The sequence below is a fragment of the Nerophis ophidion genome, linkage group LG28 (genome assembly GCF_033978795.1).
Source record: "Nerophis ophidion isolate RoL-2023_Sa linkage group LG28, RoL_Noph_v1.0, whole genome shotgun sequence".
Classification (NCBI taxonomy): Eukaryota; Metazoa; Chordata; class Actinopteri; order Syngnathiformes; family Syngnathidae; genus Nerophis; species Nerophis ophidion.
The window spans coordinates 31,811,811-31,834,127 of record NC_084638.1 but is presented as its reverse complement, the minus strand read 5'-3'; the positions used below and the strand labels follow the sequence as shown (position 1 = coordinate 31,834,127).

The 22,317-nt window shown below is 41.2% G+C and overlaps 1 protein-coding gene across 5 annotated transcripts in view; it reads left to right on the top strand.

Moving 5' to 3' along the window:
- inpp5kb (inositol polyphosphate-5-phosphatase Kb) overlaps positions 1 to 16,850 on the top strand; it is a 60,556-nt gene extending 43,706 nt beyond the window's left edge. For all 5 annotated transcript variants that reach the window (XM_061890408.1, XM_061890410.1, XM_061890412.1 and 2 more), the window contains 5 exons: positions 9,128 to 9,341; positions 9,406 to 9,543; positions 13,366 to 13,449; positions 16,206 to 16,310; positions 16,386 to 16,850. In XM_061890408.1, coding sequence (XP_061746392.1) covers positions 9,128 to 9,341; positions 9,406 to 9,543; positions 13,366 to 13,449; positions 16,206 to 16,310; positions 16,386 to 16,454 — 610 coding nt within the window. In that variant the 3' untranslated portion in view covers positions 16,455 to 16,850. The remainder of the gene's footprint in view (positions 1 to 9,127; positions 9,342 to 9,405; positions 9,544 to 13,365; positions 13,450 to 16,205; positions 16,311 to 16,385) is intronic.
- The last annotated feature ends 5,467 nt before the right edge of the window (positions 16,851 to 22,317 follow it).

Here is a 22,317-nt window from a genome sequence, read left to right as displayed (position 1 = left end):
AGCATGATGTTTCCACCCCCATGCTTCACAGTAGGTATGGTGTTCTTGGGATGCAACTCAGTATTCTTCTTCCTCCAAACACGACAAGTTGAGTTTATACCAAAAAGTTGTATTTTGGTTTCATCTGACCACATGACATTCTCCCAATCCTCTGCTGTATCATCCATGTATCCATTTTGGTATAAACTCAACTCCTCGTGTTTGGAGGAAGAAGAATACTGAGTTGCAAATAATCATTAACTTAGAATTTAATGGCATTAACACAGTTGGCACAGGGGTGTTTTACCACTGTGTTCCATGGCCTTTCCTTTTAACAACACTCTGTAAACGTTTGGGAACTGAGGAGACCAATTTTTGAAGCTTTTCAGGTAAAATTCCTTCCCATTCTTGCTTGATGTACAGCTTAAGTTGTTCAACGGTCCGGGGTCTCCGTTCTCGTATTTTACACTTTGTAAATGCGCCACACAGTTTCAATGGGAGACCGGTCTGGACTACAGGTAGGCCAGTCTAGTACCCGCACTCTTTTTACTACGAAGCCACACTGTTGTACAAATCCCATTTCCATATGAGTTGGTAAATTGTGTTAGATGTAAATATAAACGGAATACAATGATTTGCAAATCCTTTTCAACCCATACTCAATTGAATGCACTACTAAGACAACATATTTGATGTTCAAACTCATAGACTTTAACTTAGAATTTCATGGCTGCAACACGTGCCAAAGTAGTTGGGAAAGGGCATGTTCACCACTGTGTTACATCACCTTTTCTTTGAACAACACTCAATAAACATTTGGGAACTTATTGTTGAAGCTTTGAAAGTGGAATTCTTTCCCATTCTTGTTTTATGTACAGCTTCAGTCGTTCAACGGTCCGGGGTCTCCGCTGTCGTATTTTACGCTTCATAATGCGCCACACATGTTCAATAAGAGACAGGTCCGGACTGCAGGCGGGCCAGGAAAGTACCCGCAGTCTTTTTTTACGAAGCCACGCTGTTGTAACACGTGCAGAATGTGGCTTAGCATTGTCTTGCTGAAATAAGCAGGGGCGTCCATGATAACGTTGCTTGGATGGCAACATACAGTAGGTTGCTCCAAATCCTCTATGCACCTTTCAGCATTAATAGTGCCTTCACACATGTGTTAGTTACCCATGTCTTGGGAACTAATACACCCACATACCATCACAGATGCTGGCTTTTGAACTTTGCGCCTATAACAATCCGGATGGTTATTTTCCTCTTTGTTCCGGAGGACACGACGCTCACAGTTTCCCAAAACAATTTAAAATGTGGACTCGTCAGACCACAGAACACTTTTCCACTTTGCATCAGTGCATTTTAGATGAGCTCGGGCCCAGCAAAGCCGGCGGCGTTTCTGGGTGTTGTTGATAACTGGTTTTCGCTTTGCATAGTAGGGTTTTAACTTGCACCTACAGATGCAGCGACGAACTGTAGTTACTGACAGTGGTTTTCTGAAGTGTTCCTGAACCCATGTGGTGATATCCTTTACCCACTGATGTCGGCTTTTTGATGCAGTACCGCCTGAGGGATAGAAGGTAACAGAATTATCCTAGTAAATGTGTCTAAAAACATCTGAATCGCTCCCACTGCAATCACCTTTTTTTTTTCTAGTCCTTCACTCTAGATTTCCTCATCCCCGAATCTTTCATCCTCGCTCAAATTAATGGGGAAAGTGTCGCTTTCTCGGTCCGAATAGCTCTTGCTGCTGGAGGCTCACATCATAAACAATGTGAGGATGTGAGGAGCTGTCACACCAAATTTCTTCCCCCCTTCAAAAACCTTCCGCCCCATTTACTTCCGAGTCATGTTTCCTCTTACGTCACACATGTTTCCTCTTACGTCACACTTCGGCTTTGACTGCCCGTCGCTGGAAGGATACTTCGCTGCTGGAATCTGAAGAAGTCGATTAACGCGAGAAAAAATTCTCTATTCCTTCTCATAACCCTGAAGTAGTGTTGACCCATGGAAAACGAATCAAAAATCGTTTAATTCTCTGTCCCGTACGGTAGTCAAATGTGCAATGAGTATTTGTAAATGTTTAATTTAGTTCACTTACACGGAGAAAAAAAAAAAACTGAAATACACTGTTATTCATTTCCGCATATGTGCACGAGTCAAATGTGCATTCAGTCAGGAATATCCTCAAGTTAATTTCTCCAATTAATACAGACGTTTTGTTAACGCTATATTATAAAAAATATAACGCTATACTATAAAAATACAGACGTTTTGTAAACGCTATATTATAAAAAATTAAAAACATTTTTAAATTTTTTTTACAAACATAAGCTATGGAAGGGGGCGGGAACCTTTTTGACTGAGAGAGCCATGAAAGCCAAATATTTCACAATGTATTTCCGCGAGAGCCATATCATATTTTTTAACACTGAATACAACTAAATGCGTGCATTTTTAAGTAAGACCAACATTTTTAGAGTATAATAAGTCTCTTATTCTTTTTAATAACATTGTTATTCTGAAGCTAACCATTAATAAATATAATGTCATGGGCGGCATAGCTGGGTTGGTAGAGCGGCCGTGCCATTAACTTGAGGGTTGCAGGTTCGATTCCCGCTTCCGCCATCCTAGTCACTGCCGTTGTGTCATTGGGCAAGACACTTTACCCACCTGCTCCCAGTGCCACCCACTCTGGTTTAAATGTAACTTAGATATTGGGTTTCACTATGTAAAGCGCTTAGAGTCACTAGAGAAAAGCGCTATATAAATATAATTCACTTCATGTCTGTTGATCATGTTTTTGTTTGGCCATGTGCTGTTTGTCTTTTGGACTCTTTAAGTTCCTGTTTTTTTTTCCCACTCCCTTGTCTGGTTTCCTTGGTTACTCATTTTGTCCACCTGTCTCTGGTGGACAAAATGCCCGCTCACCTGCTTCCCGAGCACTAATCAGAGACAGTATTTAAGCTCGTCTTTGCCAGTCAGTTGCCCTGTGCTGACTTATTTCATAACTTGCCGTAGTTTCGTGCTTCATGCCATGCCAAGTAAGTTTTGTTTGATTTGTGTTCATAGTCTGTCTATGCGTTAGCTTTGTTCCTTAGCCCAAGTTGTGCCTCCGCTGTGAGCGATTTTTGTTTGTATATTTCTTTAGTTAAAATTAAATCATGTTTTTACCTAAATGCCATGTCCCGAGTAGTGCGTCTGCTTTCCTGGGAGAACGACCCCCCCCACCCCCCTCCATTGTGACATAAAATACTTCTTACCATTAATGCGACTTCTTGAACAGGTGCGGTAGAAAACGGATGGATGGATTTAAATGCATGAGAATGTTTTATATTTTGCACTTTATTTTTAGCATTGTGATTTCCAGCGGAATTATTCATAATTATCGTGTTAAGCAATGTCAGCTAAGATTTATCTGAGAGCCAGATGCAGTCATCAAAAGAGCCACATCTGGCTCTAGAGCCATAAGTTCCCTACCCCTGAAGTTTGGGATGACGTAAGAGGAAACGTGAGATAACGTGACCCCGGAAGTAAATGGGGAAGAATGTTTTTTTAGGGGAGGAAGAAATTTGGCGTGGCAAAGCCCTACAACCCGTGACGTCATGCACACATCGTCTGCTACTTCCTGTAAAGGCAAGGCTTTTTTATTATCGACCAAAAGTTGCAGACTTTATCGTTGATGTTCTCTACTAAATCCTTTCAGCAAAAATATGGCAATATCGCGAAATGATCAAGTATGACAAATAGAATGGACCTGCTATCCCCGTTTAAATAAGAAAATCTCATTTCAGTAGGCCTTTAAGTGTACCACTTCCTGTTTCTGCATGTTTGGCTCCTGTTCTTGCACATTTCATAATGGATTACATGTACAGTTACTAATTCCTGTTCGGTAATCCATTTTATGTGAGGGTAACTGTGACAGGTTTGTGTCGCGGGGTCTTCAGGACCGAAGGATCACAGCAGGAGTTCAAGTTGACAATTCTTTTTAATCTTTTTACACACAATATTTCTCCCTTAGAGATAGGGTGAGAAGCTCTGCCATCCGGGAGGAACTCAAAGTAAAGCCGCTGCTCCTCCACATGGAGAGGAGCCAGATGAGGTGGTTCGGGCATCTGGTCAGGATGCCACCCGAACGCCTCCCTAGGGAGGTGTTTAGGGCACGTCCAACCGGTAGGAGGCCACGGGGAAGACCCAGGACACGTTGGGAAGACTATGTCTCCCGGCTGGCCTGGGAACGCCTCGGGATCCCCCGGGAAGAGCTAGACGAAGTGGCTGGAGATAGGGAAGTCTGGGCTTCCCTGCTTAGGCTGTTGCCCCCGCGACCCGACCTCGGATAAGCGGAAGATGATGATGATTTCTTCTTTTGTTTGTTCCCAAAAGGATTTTCTTTTCATTTTTACTTTTCACAACAGTTCATCTTCTTCGTTCACTCCACAAGTCTTTTCAGTCTTAGTTCGTTCACTCACAAAATTTTTAACTCTTCTGGCGTCCCCAGCACCTCCTGGGTCCTTCTGGCTTTTCAGCCCCGCTCTGCAGTCACCAACGCTGCTAAATAGAGACAGGTGATTAGATAACTCGTTCCAGCTGAGGTATCCACTCACCTGCCATCTTGCTTCCAGCCGGCTCCTGTGCATGCCATTGCCAGCAGGCGGCGCGTGACCATGCCCCGCCTCCCACAGTAACATTTCCTGTTCCTGACCTTTAACTTTAAAAGCCCACTGAAAGCCACTACTACCGACCACACAGTCTGATAGTTTATATATCAATGATGAAATATTAACATTGCCGATACGGCCTTTTTAGTTTACTAAATTGCAATTTTAAATTTCGCCCGAATTATCCTGCTGAAAACATCGCGGTATGATGCGCGAGACGGCACGGATTGTAGCGGACATTTTGATCCAGTACCGATCCCAGCTATAAGTCGTCTGCTTTAATCGCATAATTACACAGTATTCTGGACATCTGCGTTGCTGAATCTTTTGCAATTTGCTCAATTAATAATGGAGACATCAAAGAAGACAGATGTATGCCGTTGCATTTAGCAACACAAACACAGCTGGTGTTTCCTTGTTTACATTCCCGAAAGCTGACGGTGAACAGAGCGGTCAAGCGAACATGGTTCCCTACCACATGTCAACCGGCAGGTTTCGGTGAGAAAATGGTGGCAATAAGTCGGCTCTTGCCGTGGACATGAGCGGAGAGTTTGCGTCGTTCTTCCTGCAGCTGCGGACTCTCTTGCCTCCTCTCAACGGCCGCCCTCCTCCATCGGATGCTTACACCGTGGAGGATGGGGGAAAAAAAAAATCTCAGCCCGGCTCCCTTGCCTCGTAGAGAAACGTGGCTTCCCACAGAGACACTGGCGGTCACCACACCCGTGGTCACACCCCACCGACTTTCAGGTACCACCATATAATGTCACTAAAACACTTGTAACACAATAAGAAGATTAGGGATTTTCCAGAATTATCCTAGTGTAACAAACAATTCAGGGTGTCGCTAGTTAACGGAGAGTGTGAGGAGGAGGAGTAGGAGTTTTGTCCTTTCAAAGTTGCCGTGGGGCTGTGACGTAGGGTGTGTGGTTGTGGAGAGAAAGGTGTAAAGGAGTTCACATTAAACAAACGGTGGCTACCGGACCTGCTCTAATGTCTCCCGTTTATTATTCTATCATATAAGTACACTATATAGACGAACCCAGGACTCTTGGCTACACTAGTAAATGTGTCTAATAACATCTGAATCGCTCCCAATGCTCTCGTCTTTTTTTATTTTGTATTATTTATTTTTCTAATCATTCACTCCCACTTTCCTCATCCACGAATCTTTCATCCTCGCTCAAATTAATGGGGAAATCATCGCTTTCTCGGTCCGAATCGCTCTCGGTGCTGGTGGCCATGAATGTAAACAATGTGAGGATGTGAGGGGCTCCACAACCCGTGACATCACACGCACATCGTCTGCTACTTCCGATACAGGCAAGGCTTTTTTATCAGCGACCAAAAGTTGCGAACTTTATCGTGGATGTTCTCTACTAAATCCTTTCAGCAAAAATATGGCAATATCGCGAAATGATCAAGTATGACACATAGAATGGACCTGCTATCCCCGTTTAAATAAGAACATCTCATTTCAGTAGGCCTTTAAGATATGCTGGCAATCTAAAACAATATAGTTCAATCCTTAGGCATAGGGTGACCATTAAGAAAGACCACAAATAAGGCAAAACAAGTAGGGTTCTTGTTTTTACTCTATTGAAATAAACTATGCAATGTTTAAGATCGGATAGTGGGCTCCTTTTAGGACTTGGTGGACCAGGTCCTAAGAGCCATGGTGGGCTGTGCGTTTCTCACCTAGGCCTTCAGTGATGTCCTACTTAGTCCGACTTTAATAAATACCCCTCAAAATACCATAATTTATGTCACAACATGACCACATCTGGAGAAATGCTAGACAGAAACACACTTGTGTTCTACTGAATCACCTCAACAGTGTACAAAACAGGCTATATTTCGGCACATTTAAAAATCAATGAACCCGCATCAGCATTTAAAACATACCTTACATGGTATTGTGTTAGATGTAAATATAAACAGAATACAATGATTTGCAAATCATTTTCAACCCATATTCAGTTGAATATGCTACAAAGACAACATATTTGGTGTTAAAACTGATGAAAATTTTTTATTTTTAAATAATCATTAACTTTAGGATTTGATGCCAGCAACACGTGACAAAGAAGTTGGGAAAGGTGGCAATAAATACTGATAAAGATAAGGAATGCTGATCAAACACTTATTTGGAACATCCCACAGGTGTGCAGGCTAATTGGGAACAGGTGGGTGCCATGATTGGCTATAAAAGCAGCTTCCATGAAATGCTAAGTAATTCACAAACAAGGATGGGGCGAGGGTCACCAATTTGTAAGCGAATTGTTGAAAAGTTTTAGAACAACATTTCTCAACGAGCTGTTGCAAGGAATTTAGGGATTTTACCATCTACGGTCCGTAAAATCATCAAAGGGTTCAGAGATTCTGGAGAAATAACTGCACGTAAGCGATGATATTACGGACCTTTGATCCTTCAGGCGGTACTGCATCAAAAACCGACACCAGTGTGTAAAGGATATCACCACATAGGCTCATTAACACTTCATAAAAACCACTGTGAGTAACTACAGTTGGTCTCTACATATGTAAGTGCAAGTTAAAACTCTACTATGCAAAGCGAAAGCCATTTTTCAACAACACCCAGGAACGCCGCCGGCTTCGCTGGGCCCGAGCTCATCTAAGATGGACTGATGCAAAGCGGAAAAGTGTCCCGTGGTCTGACGAGTCCACATTTCAAATTATATTTGGAAACTGTGGGCGTGGTGTCCTCCGGAACAAAGAGGAAAATAACCATCCGGATTGTGATAGGCGCAAAGTTGAAAAGCCAGCATCTGTGATGGTATGGGGGTGTATTAGTGCCCAAGGCATGGGTAACTTACACATCTGTGAAGGCACCATTAATGCTGAAAGGTCCACACAGGTTTTGGAGCCACATATGTTGTCATCCAAGCAATGTTTATCGTGGACGCCCCTGCTTATTTCAGCAAAACAATGTCAAGCCACGTGTTACAACAGCGTGGCTTCGTAGTAAAAAAGTGCAGGTACTTTTTTGGCCCGCCTGCAGTCCAGATATGTCAACCATAGAAAATGTGTGGCGCATTATGAAACGTAAAATACGCCAATAAGACCCCGGACTGTTGAACAACTTAAGCTGTACATCAAGCAAGAATGGGACAGAATTCCACTTTCAAAGCTTCAACAATTAGTTTCCTCAGTTCCCAAACGTTTGAGTGTTGTTAAAAGAAAAGGTGATGTAACACAGTGGCGAACATGCCCTTTCCCAACTACTTTGGCACGTGTTGCAGCCATGAAATTCTAAGTTAATTATTATTTGCAAAAAAAAAAAAAAGTTTGAGTTTGAACATCAAATATCTTCTCTTTGCAGTGCATTCAATTGAATATGGGTTGAAAAGGATTTGCAAATCATTGTATTCCATTTATATTTACATTTAACATAATTTCCCAACTCATATGGAAACGGGGTTTGTAAACAACAAATAAATAAATACAATATTTTAACTTTTTCTTTGTGAGTTAAAAAAGTGAGAACCGATGATTTCTCTGTTGGCCGGGTATGGCCCCTTTCTGTTTTTCGCAAATTACAACTTGTGATTGGATTCCCATTTGGGAGTCACAAGTGAAAATCCAATCACAGTCACGTTTAGCGTAAGGCTAACTAAATGGGCTACTGTCAACAACTCGAAATCTGATTGGGTATCGCAACTGTCTATCAACTGTCTATCGGGCAGAATTCATACAGCGCTGTCAACAAGCTAGCTGAATTCTGATTGGATAAAAGCCTTCAGTGATGTCTGACTTCAATGATTACCTCTCAAAATACCATCATTTATGTCACCACATAACCACTGCTAGAGAAACACCATACAGAAACACATTTACTGGACATTGAATCGCCTCAACAGTGTACAAAACAGGCTATATTTTTGCAAATTTAAAAATCAATAAACCTGCATTAGCATTTAAAACATATATTATGTAGTACTGTCACAATTAAAATTATTGTAAAAAACATATTACATGTGGAAAAATAAATAAAAATATTTGAACTCATGTTTTGTGAGTTAAAAAAGAGAGTACCGATTATTTCTCCGCTGGCCGGGTACGACCTCGGTGCCACTTCCTGCTCTTCACAAATGACAAGTGAAAATCTAATCACAGTCTTATTTAACGTGAGGCTACCTAGATGGGCTACTGTTAACAACTCGTCATCTGATTGGTTATCGCAACTGTCTATCAACCGGCAGAACTCATGCAGCGCTGGCAACAAAATAGCTGAATTCTGACTGGATAAAAGCTCTAACGTAAAAACAAGCAACACTGGAGCCTAATAAGACATGAAGACAATATGATGAATAGTTTATGTAAAGTAGATTAAAATGAACTTTTATTAATGTATGATCATGATTTATGTTGGCTGGCCCTAACGGCACACCACTGCCCAAGAGGTCCTGGTGCTTTTGGGGGGAGAAGGTTGTAGGAAATGCCTCCTCAGTCCATGCCGTTGCTCCACCCAGTGGCAAGAAAAGGAAGCCAGCCTGGACAGACCGCATCTTGTGGCGCATCAAACCCAAGAACGTGCCGTTGGACGACGACGACGACAAGGCGTCCGCCTCTACCGAGGACGACCTGGACGAGTACCCCCTAGTGGTCAGCCAGGACAAATACACCAGCGACATGAGCTACGGCGTCAGCGACCACAAGCCTGTCATGGCCAGCTTCAGCTTGGAGGTCTGGGACAGTCCATCAACTCATGTCTTTGACTTCGCAAAATCATGGATTGTTCTTTCCGCAGCTGAGGAAACACTTTGACACTGCGCTGGTCCACGTGTCTCCGGAGGGTGTTTGGAGCGCGGACCACGATGCTCTTCTCAACTACACGGTCCAGGAAGACTTCATGTCCTCAACATGGGACTGGATCGGCCTCTACAAGGTTTGTCCCATGAGAAAACCACACTTGATGCAGCACCATCTGCTGGATCCGCATGGTCACTGCAGCACTCGGCCCTGATGCCACTAGACCAGGGGTCTCAAACACGTGGCCCGCGGGCCATGCGGGCCATGCGCTCCACATCTTAATATGAAAATGTAATGTTAGCGCAGCCCGCAAGTTTTATATGAATGGCGCTTTACACGGTCATACTTTTATACCCTCGATTTTTCCGGGAGACTCCCAATTTTCAGTGCCCCTCTAGGGGTAATCATTCTCCCAAATTTCACCCTAACAACAATATTAAGGGGGCACCGTGGAGACACTGCCTTTAGCGTCCTCTACAACCTGTACAAACAGCGTGCCAGCCCAGCCACATGTTGTGTTTGGCTTCTGTAGATGCAGTAAGCGACTGCAAGGCATACTTGATCAACAGCCACACAGGTCACACTGAGGGTGGCCGTATAAACAACTGTAACACTTTTGAAAATATGTGCCACACTGTGAACCCACACCAAAGAAGAATGACAAACACATTTTGGGAGAACATCAGCACCGTAACACAACATAAACACAACAGAACAAATACCCAGAATCCCATGCAGCCCTAACTATTCCGGGCTACAATATGCACCCCCACCCCCAACCCCGCCCCCTATTGTAGCCCGGAAGAGTTAGGGCTGCATTGGAATCCAGGTATTTGTTCTGTTGTGTTTGTTGTGTTACAGTGCAGATGTTCTCCCAAAATGTGTTTGTCAATCTTGTTTGGTGTGGGTTCACAGTGTGGCGCATATTTGTAACAGTGATAAAGTTGTTTATACGGCCACCCTCAGTGTGACCTGTATGGCTGTTGATCAAGTATGTCTTGCAGTCACTTCCGTGGGTCTGCAGAACCCTTTTAAAATATGTGCATGGGCGGGCACACTGTTTGTATGGTGGAAAAGCGGACGAGACGACAGGTTGTAGATGACGCTAAAGGCAGTGCCATCACGGCACGCCCTTAATATTGTTGTCCGGGTGAAAACCGGGAGAATGATTGCCCCGGGAGATTGTCGGGAGGTGCACTGAAATTTGGGTGTTTCCAGGAAAGATCGTGAGGGTTGGCAAGTATGTTGCTAGGGCGGAAAAGCTATCCAAAGAAAGTGAATTTATTAAAAAGTGCATGTTAGATTTTTTTACGAATTATTTTCTTGCGGCCCAGCTTCACCCAGTTTCTGCATCCAGTGGCCCCCAGTTAAATTGAGTTTTAGACCCCTGCACTAGGGAATGTGAAACAAAATGGGTCCAAAATGTATTATTTATTATTGGACCGGAACTCTAATAACTAAAGTTCCTTGGGTGAATAATGTAAACTCACTACACCGGTATGTTTTAGCGCTTTTATGGCGAGTTTACTGACAAATATAAGTAAGAACTTTACACTAATTTATATTACACATGGCAACAGTGGAGGATGAATGTCCCATAACAAGAAGATAGAGAATAAGAAGAAGCTTATCGACTACGTTTGCCTTTGGACACACTAACAAAGGCGGACTCGCACAATTTTTCAAGTTTTATGCAGATCCCAAATACACATCAGCAGGTACCAGAAGGTGAGAAAAGTTGCTTTTGCACAATATTGCGAAACAAAACGCCAGATAATGTCTTACCTTATACACACATCATAATAATACTCGTATGTTGAAGCACATCAAACAGTGCAGCCAACACATATCTCTTATGTATGACTGCCATCTACTGGTCGCACTTATCATTACACCATGTACCAAATAAAATTGCTTCAAGGTGGGTAAGCTCAACCAAACGTATTCCTTATATTATGCGCACCGGATTATAAGGAGCACTGTCGAGTTTTGAGGAGGAAAAAAAGGATTTTAAGTGTGCCTTATAGCCTGGAAAAAACTATATATATATATATATATATATATATATATATATATATATATATATATATATATATATATATATATTATTTATTTTTATTTATTTTTTTTCTTCAAGGCTTAAATCTCCGGATCAAATTCTGATCAATCAGTTAACCAGAGTTCAACCTTTTTGGATTAAAAAAAAACAACCAAAAATAAATAACATGCAATATTTTCCTTAAAACTTTTTAACTTGTCATATTTGATGTGAAGTAATTCATAAAAACACTGATTTTAATTCATTGTTATTTTAGGAGAAATTTAAAAGTTAAAGTTTAAAACAATAATAATAATCCACCAAAATCCTTGGAGACCTAAAAGGGCCCCACTCAAAGAAGTGTTAAAAATAAGTGTAAAAAATAAACACCTAAATCTCTATATCAACTTCAGATCTATCTGCCTATTATAAGTTTTTATATATATTTTATTTTTGTTTTATGCCCTTTTTGTCATACAAAACCTTTGGAGCCTTAAATAGGTCAATAAATCATAATAACATTAATTTTGATTCATTATTGCTTTTTGAGCAAAGTTTTTTTCACACAAAAAAGTGCCCACTCATTAGAGTGTTAAAAAGAAGTCATACATTATTTTTTTTTTTTTTGTATCTTGTTTTTTCATATCAACGCTTTGATATCAACGTCAGATCTATCTGTTAATTATATATAAAACATTGTATGCCCTTTTTTCATCATACAAGATCTAGTTTTTTATGGCAAACACACAAAATGTGTAATATTTTCCCGAAAAAATAATTCAAAGTTCAATATTTGATGTGAAGTAATTGGAGCCTTCAATAGGTCAATAAATCATATTTTTTTTGATTCGTTATTTTTTGAGCAAAGTTTTTTTTCACAAAAAAACTGCCCACTCATTAAAGTGTTAAAAATAAGTCATACATCCATCCATTCATCCATTTTCTACCGATTGCTGGAGCCTATCGCAGCTTTTTTTTAAATTGTATCTTATTTTTTCATATCAACGCTTAAATATCAACTTCAGATCTGTCGATCATAAATAAAACATTTTATGCCCTGTGGTGGATAGTCCGAAGCTTACACTGCAAACAAAGTGGTTTTAGTACAAAACTTTATTTACCCATTAATCAGAAAGTACAGGTTGGATTAAATTGCCCATGCAGACGGATATCGTCCTCCAGAGGATCCAGAATCAAACGAAAACATGCAAATCACATCAAATATTGAACCTCTAGCTTTTTAAATGATTCCCTCATGTGTCAAGGTATTTTTGTTTTGCAACTGCTGGCTCCAAACAATCGTGGATCTCTTAGTCCTAACGGTCATCATATTGGCGCGACCCCAAACTGAACTTTCCCCCACATATCCCTTGGTTCTGAATAGAATAAAAGAAAAGAGCAGACCTCTTAAAGCTTTTTGACGGATTTTCTTTTAGGATTTCAACAGACACAAAATATGGTATAAAGTCAGAAATTCCACTACAGCCCTTTTTTATCATACAAAAACATCTAATTTTTTATGGCAAACACACACAATATGTAATATTTTCCCCAAAGTTAAATATTTAATGTGAGGTAGTTGTAGCCTTGAATAGTTCAATAAATCATAACAACGTTGATTTTAATTATTATTTTCTGTGCAGCTCAAAAGCCTGCATGGCAGATTTGTGTTATTAGAGTCAACATCGCAACATTTTCTCGTTACGTTTCACCTGTTTGCTCTTTTATACAAAAAAAAAAGGTTTTATTTTTTTTTATTTGTAACTGTATTTTTACAAAAAAAATTAGATACGGGCCACACATGACTCCTGGGCCACACTATGGATAGCCTTGGTCTGAATGATTATAAGGCAGAAAATAACTCATTAGGTTTTTTTATAAGGCATACAAATGTAAACCGACTGCGCTGTTGTGCTGCAGGTGGGGTTCAAGAGTGCGAGCGACTACGAGACGTTCGTTTGGGTTCGTGAGGACGAGCTGCCGGAGACTGACGAAATCATCCAGGTTAGCATATTCAGACGCTAACAGAATGATGTCAGTCATACCGAAGAGATGATGTCACCGTGTTGTCACGCTGATTATAGCGCGATGTCTGGAGATGGTATTTATTATGCAAATAAGCATTAACTTAGAATTTAATGGCAGCAATACATTACAAAAAAGTTGGCACAGGGGCATTTTTACCACTGTGTTCCATGGCCTTTCCTTTTAACAACACTCAGTAAACGTTTGGGAACTGAGGAGATCAATTTTTGAAGCTTTTCAGGTGGAATTGTTTCCCATTCTTGCTTGATGTACAGCTTAAGTTGTTCAACAGTCCGAGGTCTCCGTTGTGGTATTTTAGGCTTCATAATGCGCCACACAGTTTTAATGGAAGACAGATCTGGACTACAGGCAGGCCAATATAGTACCCGCACTCTTTTACTATGAAGCCACGCTGTTGTAACACGTGGCTTGGCATTGTCTTGCTGAAATAAGCAGGGGCGTCCATGATAACGTTGCTTGGATGACAAAATATGTTGCTCCAAAACCTTTATGGACCTTTCAGCAATAACGGTGCCTTCACAGATGTGTAATTTACCCATGTCTTGCGCACTAATACACCCCCATACCATCACAGATGCTGGCTTTTGAACTTTGCGCCTATAACAATCCGGATTGTTATTCTCCTCTTTGTTCCGGAAGACACGATGTCCACAGTTTCCAATAACAATTTGAAATGCGGACTTGTCAGACCACAGAACACTTTTCCACTTTACATCAGTCCATCTTAGATGATCTCGGGCCCAGCGAAGCCGGCAGCGTTTCTAGGTGTTGTTGATAAACGGCTTTCGCTTTGCATAGTAGAGTTTTAACTTGCACTTACAGATGTAGCGACCAACTGTAGTTACTGACAGTGGTTTTCTGAAGTGTTCCTGAGCCCATGTGGTGATACCCTTTACACACTGATGTCGTTTTTTTGATGCAGTACCGCCTGAGGGATCGAAGGTCCGTAATATCATATCTTACATGCAGTGATTTCCAGATACTTTGAACCTTTTGATGATATTACGGACCGTAGATGGTGAAATCCCTAAATTCCTGTCACGCCCAGGAAATCATGTTTCGTTTTTGTCATGTTTGGTTATTTCTTGGACAATTGTTTCCCGCTTTTGCACTTCCTTTTTTCTCTCATTACCATAGCAACCTTTGAGTTTCACCTGTCATGTCACGGACCTGTTCAATCACTGGTATTATTTAAGCCACAGTTACCAGGTACTCAGCCTGGCAACATCATCTCCTGCATCCATGATATCCATGCTGCTTTTCTCATACCCTTATCACAGTAAGTTTTCTTGTTATTTATGCCACAGTGCAAGTTTTTGTTTCATGTTTATAGTTAATTGCCTCTGTGCTAGTATTTTGTTTCATAGCCCAGTTTTTTGTACTGGCATTGTGCGCACTTTTTATTGGTTCCTTTTTTTAGTTTTAGTGTTAAAATAAAGATGTCTTTACCTTCACGCCGTTTCCACTCAATTCGCTTTGCACCTCGGGAAAACAACCCAAGTCCAAGTCGTGACAATTCCTTGCAATAGCTCGTTACAAAATGTTGTTCTTAAACTGTTCGCTCATGCATTTGTTCACAAAGTGGTGAGCCTCGCCCCATCTTTGTTTGTGAATGACTGAGCATTTCATGGAAGCTCCTTTTGTACCCAATCATGGCACCAACCTGTTCCCAATTAGCCTTTTCACCTATGGGATGTTCCAAATAAGTGTTTGATGAGCATTCCTCAATTTTCTCCCGTGCCAGCTTTTTTGAAACATGTTGCAGACGTCCAATTCCAAATGAGCTAATATTTGCTAAAAATAACAGTTTTCCAGTTTAAACTTTAGATATCTTGTCTTTGCAGTCTATTCATTTGAATATAAGTTGTGATAGCAAAATTACTTATACTTGTTTAAATAGATGATGTTCTTTGAACTGGGTACCAAAAGTTGTTTATTAGGTTTAGGAATGTGACGCTCTGCAAGAGGCCTCTAATTTGATCGCGCTCTTTCTCCTGTGTCTTCGATGTGACATGTGGATTATAGTTGACCTGGGCATGTGTGTTATCTCTTCCTGAACCCCAACAGAGCTAAATTGTTCCCCTTTTCCTGAGTGAACCCCCCCCCTTCTGGGCAAACGACACCCTCTCCCCTTCACAGGACTTTGGGTATTCATTCCACTGGTGTACTGTATGTAAATGAGCATGGAGGGTGGGACTTCTGAGAATGTATAATTGTAATGTCAAATTCTAAAGGAGTTAGAACAAGCTGGAACGAACAGATGTGTCGTTCTGGTTTGATCTCGCTTTGCAAAGCTTGTTATTATTTGTTTGTTTTTTTTGCAAACGATACCTTCTCCCCTTCACAGGACTTTGGGTATTCATTCCACTGGTGTACTGTATGTAAATGAGCATGGAGGGTGGGACTTCTGAGAATTTATAATTGTCATGTCAAATTCTAAAGGAGTTAGAACAAGCTGGAACGAACAGATGTGTCGTTCTGGTTTGGTCTCGCTTTGCAAAGCTTGTTATTACTTGTTTGTTACTTTAATAAATCATTTTACAGCTATTTGTCACTAAAATATCGTCTTTAAAAAATGTCCACGACAGTCGAAAACGTTTAGCAAATCATTGTATTCTGTTTTTATTTACGATTTACACAACGTGCCAACTTCACTGCATGGTTTTGGGGTTTTGTATTATAACCCTTGTAACCCCCCCCCTATTTCCTGTCAGGTATCGGTGGATAAAGACGACATTCCTCTCCTGGGAGGACACTTTGTGTTGGGCTACTACAGCACAAACATGCAAAGCATCATCGGCCTCAGCGCCAACTTCCAGGTCACTCACTTACATTTATTGATATTATCACATTGTTTTTGTCCACTTGTGATAAGTGACTTTCTTCCCGCGCAGATCTTGGAATCCAAGCGTGCCGTCATGGAGGGCCTCGTTCCAGAGAATGCCAACGGACTCACCAAATAAACAGCGGCTCACTCCAGTGTCTTATATCATTTAATGCCGAACTAATCATGACGTCACATGATTGCAGATTTAGTTGAACACACACCTTCTTGTAACAAGTAGCCTTCCAGTAAATCATCAAATAAAAATGCCAAACTAAGTAAAAAGGTAGTGTTAAATTGGTTTTGCCTCAGATTTTTATTGGTTTGAATAATGACAATATTAAAGACATGATCACGAATAATCATGAAATAATTATGTTAACTATACTTAATGGGAATTTCAGCTTAAATCAAGTGAATTTAGCCTTTCTGTTTGTATGTTATTAGTCAAATTGTGTGGCTGTTAATGAACGTCTATGAATGCTGGAAAGTATATATTTGGTGAATGATTAAACTGGAAAAAATGGCTGTAAAAGTTATTGAAGTATTCTTTATTCCTCTGTTTTGTGTAATTGAAATGAATATGTTTTGTTTGTATTATATTATTACATTTATATTATTGCTGGGTTGCAATCAGATGACTTAGGGCAGGGGTCGGCAACCTTTACCACTCAAAGAGCCATTTGGACCTGTTTCACAAATTAAAGAAAACAATGGGAGCCACAAACCTCTTTTGAAATTGAAAATGAAATAACACTGTGTGACAGTTCTCCAGCCGTCGTCATGAGGGTTGCGGTGACGATTGATGCAAGACGCATTATTGCAGGTTTGAATCTGGTTTATTGTTTCAATAAACATGTGTTCTTGCCAGTCGGTCGCGCCAATTTCTAGCGCGCCGGCTCTTCCTGCTCGTCGCGGCGCACCTTTCGGTGGCCGGTAGCTGCATCTTCCGCGGGGCCTCATCTCGCTCTGGGTCGCTCTCGTCGTGTTTGTAATTTTTGTTGTCTGATGTTTCCTCTCCTACTTCTGCCGCGATTGTTCCTCCTTCTCCCCTTTTATACTGCCGCAGAAGATGCAGAGATTGAGAGCAGGTGTGTCGCTTACGCACCTGACTCGGCTTGCTGCAGTGTCGCTCCGCCTCCTGGCCGCCATCTCGGGTAGGACCGCTGTCTGTCCTATCCCGCTGTCGGCTCCGTCCCTCCACACACTGCATATAAGGTTTTTTGCTTTGTGCTATGTATAAACCAACTATTATGGGTTACATTTATGAAATCAATGAACGACTGCAGAGAAAATGAAATTGAATTTCTGCATGCAACAAAACGTTTTTAACTCCGAAAAAGACGTCTGGTTGAAGGTTAAGTAAAATACTTAATGTCTATTTAAGTCCTCCTTGTAGTAATGAAAAAACAAAACGCCAAATTTAAATTATCCACTGGCAGAGAACCAAAAATGCCGTCGTCTCTTTCTCTGTGCCGTCATCCTTTTACTGGCGCCGTTCAGTCAGCTCCCAACCTGAATAATAAAATGTCTATTTCACTGAACAATTAAAAAATTTGTGCAAAATTGATTGATTGATTGATTGATATTTTTATTAGTAGATTGCACAGTACAGTACATATTCCGTACAATTGACCACTAAATGGTAACACCCGAATAAGTTTTTCAACTTGTTTAAGTCGGGGTCCACGTTAATCAATTCATGGTAGGAAATTATAGGAAATTAAAATATTTACCATACTTGTTCAATGTGATTTCTGCTCCTGAACCGCAGCGCACAGCGTCTCCACATCAGGGCTGTATGACATCACCTTTATCTTCACACAGGATTGTAAACTCTCATCTGGGAGGCGTGTGCGGGGTTGGTGGGCAGGGTTGGGGGGTGTATATTGTACCTGGAAGAGTTTGGGCTGCAAGGGATTCTGGGTATTTGTTCTGTTGTGTTTATGTTGTGTTACGGTGCGGATGTTCTCCCGAAATGTGTTTGTCATTCTTGTTTGGTGTGGGTTCACAGTGTGGCGTATATTTCTAACAGTGTTAAAGTTGTTTATATCGCCACCCTCAGTGTAACCTGTATGGATGTAGATCAACTATGCCTTGCATTCACTTATGTGTGTAAGAATCTTCATACAACATGTGACTTGGCCGGCACGCAGTTAGTATGGTGAAAAAACGGACGGTTAAGGCAGTGCCATCACGGCACACCCTCAGTATTGTTGTCCGGATGCAAATCGGAGAATGGTTTACCCCGGAGAACTTCGGGAGGGGCACTGATATTCGGGAGTCTCGTGGAAAAATTGGGAGGGTTGACAAGTACGCAGCTGAGTCGCGTCAGAGTGTTCAAAGAGCCGCTTGCGGCTCCGGAGCCACATTGCCAACCCCGGACCTAGGGGCACATCCGAGTTTCAGGCGATGGAGTCCCATTAGGCTACTGTTTATTTACCTGCATCAGTGCAGATTTTGGCGTATTTTGAAATGTTTAGAGGCAAATATACAAGCGAACATGTACAAAATATTTTAAATGGGATGGAGTGTATTTTTACACTCTTAAAGAGGAACTGCACTTTTGGGGGGAATTTTGCCTATCTTTCACAGTCATTATGAGAGACATGACGATGGATCGTTTTTTTTAATGCATTCTAAATATTAAATAAACGTAAATAAAAGTCCGCTAGTGGGAGCTCCACTATTCTGCCCAGAAAATCTGATAATAAACCACTCAAAAAGCGCCAAAAATACTCCATTTATATTTTGTGACTTAAATATTAACCAAGTATAATGATATTGTTATTATAAGTGCTAACACAGACCAACAATTTATAGCGGCAAGTGAGTATCCAATCACAAGTTGCAATTTACTAAAAGCAGGAAGTGTTGAGCCATAGCCATACCATATAGCAGAGAAATCACAAATACTACATTTTTTAAGCCACAAAGAAGGCGAACGAACCGTTGATTAGGTGGCAGATAAATATTTGCAAGGCCATTTTCGAGAAGGATATTTAAAGAGAAACTGCATCTTGTGAGACGATGTCGGCCAACCCCGTTTGGTGTGGGTTCACAGTGTGGCGCATATATGTAACAGTGTTCGAGTTGTTTTTACGGCCACCCTCAGTGTGACCTGTATGGCTGTTGACCAAGTATGCTTTGCATTCACTTGTGTGTGTGAAAAGCTGTAGATATTATGTGACTGGGTCGACACGCAAAGGCAGTGCCTTTAAGGTTTAATGGCACTCTGTACTTCTCCCTACATCCGTGTACACAGCGGCGTTTTAAAAAGTCACAAATTTTACTTTTTGAAACTGATCATTTCCGATATTACATTTTAAAGCAATTATCGGCAGTCCGATATTATCGGACATCTCTAATTACTACTAGGGTACCATTTTAGTCTACTTTATAGTCTTACTACTTTTGTTTTTGCGCTCTTTTTCTGCCCTTGTGTGCATTATCCTTTCCGTCCTAATCCTTTTTATCTTTTGTAACTGGGCTACTGTGTGGAACAATTTCAGTTTGGCTTAAGGAAAATCAGAAGTGTGAGCACTACAACTCGATGTGGTATGGACAAATGGGGCCCAATTATTTTCATCCATCCATCCATCCATTTTTTACCGATTGTCCCTTTTTGGAGTCGCGGGGGTTGCTGGAGCCTATTTCAGCTGCATTCGGGTAGAGGGCAGGGTACACCCTGGACAAGTCGCCAACTCATCGCAGGGCCAACACAGATAGACAGACAACATTCACACTCACATTCACACACTAGGGTCAAATTAGTGTCGCCAATCAATCTATCCCCAGGTGCATGTTTTTGGCGGTGGGAGGAAGCCGGAGTACCCGGAGGGAACCCACGCAGTCACAGGGAGAACATGCAAACTACACACAGAAAAATCCCGAGCCCGGGTTTGAACTCAGGACTTCTCAGGAACTTTGAACCCCTCCTCCACCGTGCTGCCCCAATTATTTTCAATGTGTTTTTATTTTTGTACTTGTCTTAATCCTTTTGTATGTGTTTTAACACTTTTCTCTACTTTTTTTTAAAGCCTAACCAGGGACAAGGGTTGTAAATTAGGCTAGAAGTCTTATGTACTTTGACATTGGTTGCCTGTGGGTAGCAATGTTTAAAGACCTACTGAAACCCTCTACTATCAACCACCCAGTCTGATAGTTTATACATCAATGATGAAATATTAACATTGCAACACATGCCAATATGGCTTTTTGAGTTTACTAAATTGCAATTTTAAATTTCCCACGAAGTGTTGTGTTGAAAACGTCGCAGTATGATGACTCGTATGGCGACGCGTGCGTTTGACTTCTCGGGTTGCAACTGCCGTGACTTCCTTCAGAGACTCTGGCGTCAACACACCCGTGTCCACACCCCTCCGACTTTCAGGTATTATTTAACTCACTAAAACACAAGCAACACCATAGGCAGATAAGGGATTTCCCAGAATTATCCAAGTAAATGTGTCTAAAAACATCTGAATCGCTCCTACTGCAATCGCCTTTTTTTTTCTAGTCCTTCACTCTAAATTTCCTCATCCACGAATCTTTCATCCTCGCTCAAATTAATGGGGAAATTGTCGCTTTCTCGGTCCGAATAGCTTTTGCTGCTGGAGGCTATGATTGTAAACAATGTGAGGATGTGAGGAGCCCTACAACCTGTGACGTCACGCCCACATCGTCTGCTACTTCCGGTACAGGCAAGGCTTTTTTATTAGCGACCAAAAGTTGCGAACTTTATCGTCTATGTTCTCTGCTAAATCCTTTCAGCAAAAATATGGCAATATCGCGAAATGATCAAGTATGACACATAGAATGGACCTGCTATCCCCGTTTAAAGGCCTACTGAAATGAGATTTTCTTATTTAAACGGGGATAGCAGGTACATTCTATGTGTCATACTTGATCATTTCGCGATATTGCCAGATTTTTGCTGAAAGGATTTAGTAGAGAACATCCACGATAAAGTTCGCAACTTTTGGCCGCTAACAGAAAAGCCCTGACTTTACCGGAAGTAGCAGGCGATGACGTCACCCGTTGATGGCTGCTCACATCCTCACATTGTTTTTAATGAGAGCCTCCAACAAAAAGACTTATTCAGACCGAAAATACGACAATTTCCCCATTAATTTGAGCGAGGATGAAAGATTCGTGTTTGAGGATATTGATAGCCACGGACTACAAAAAAAAAAAAAACGCGATTGCATTGGGACGGATTCAGATGTTTTAGACACATTTACTAGGATAATTCTGGGAAATCCCTTATCTTTTTATTGTGTTGCTAGTGTTTTAGTGAGTTTAACAGTACCTGATAGTCGGAAGAGTGTGTCCACGGGTGGGTTGACGCCAGTGTCACAGGGAAGTCGACGACAACTTTATGGACGGCACAAGCTCAGCTGATCTCCGGTAAAAGGCGACTTTTTACCACAATTTTCTCACCGAAACCTGCTGGTTGACATGTAGTTGGGATTCATGTTCGTTTGACCGCGCTCTGATCCATAGTAAAGCTTCACCTCTGGGAATTTTAATAAAGGAATCACCGTGTGTTTGTGTGGCTAAAGGCTAAAGCTTCCCAACTCCATCTTTCTACTTTGACTTCTCTATTATTAATTGAACAAATTGCAAAAGATTCAGCAACACAGATGTCCAGAATACTGTGTAATTACGTGATTAAAGCAGACGACTTTTAGCCGCTAGTGGTGCAGCGCTAATATTTCCTGACAGTCCGTGACGTCACGCGTACACGTCATCATTCCGCGACGTTTTCAACAAGAAACTCCACGGGAAATTTAAAATTGTAATTTAGTAAACTAAACCGGCCGTATTGGCATGTGTTGCAATGTTAATATTTCATCATTGATATATAAACTATCAGACTGCGTGGTCGGTAGTAGTGGGTTTCAGTAGGCCTTTAATTCTACTGTCCCTGTCAAATAAATACATAATTAAAGAAATACATTTCCCTTGTGACTCGTTATATATTCTCTAAGATCCAAATT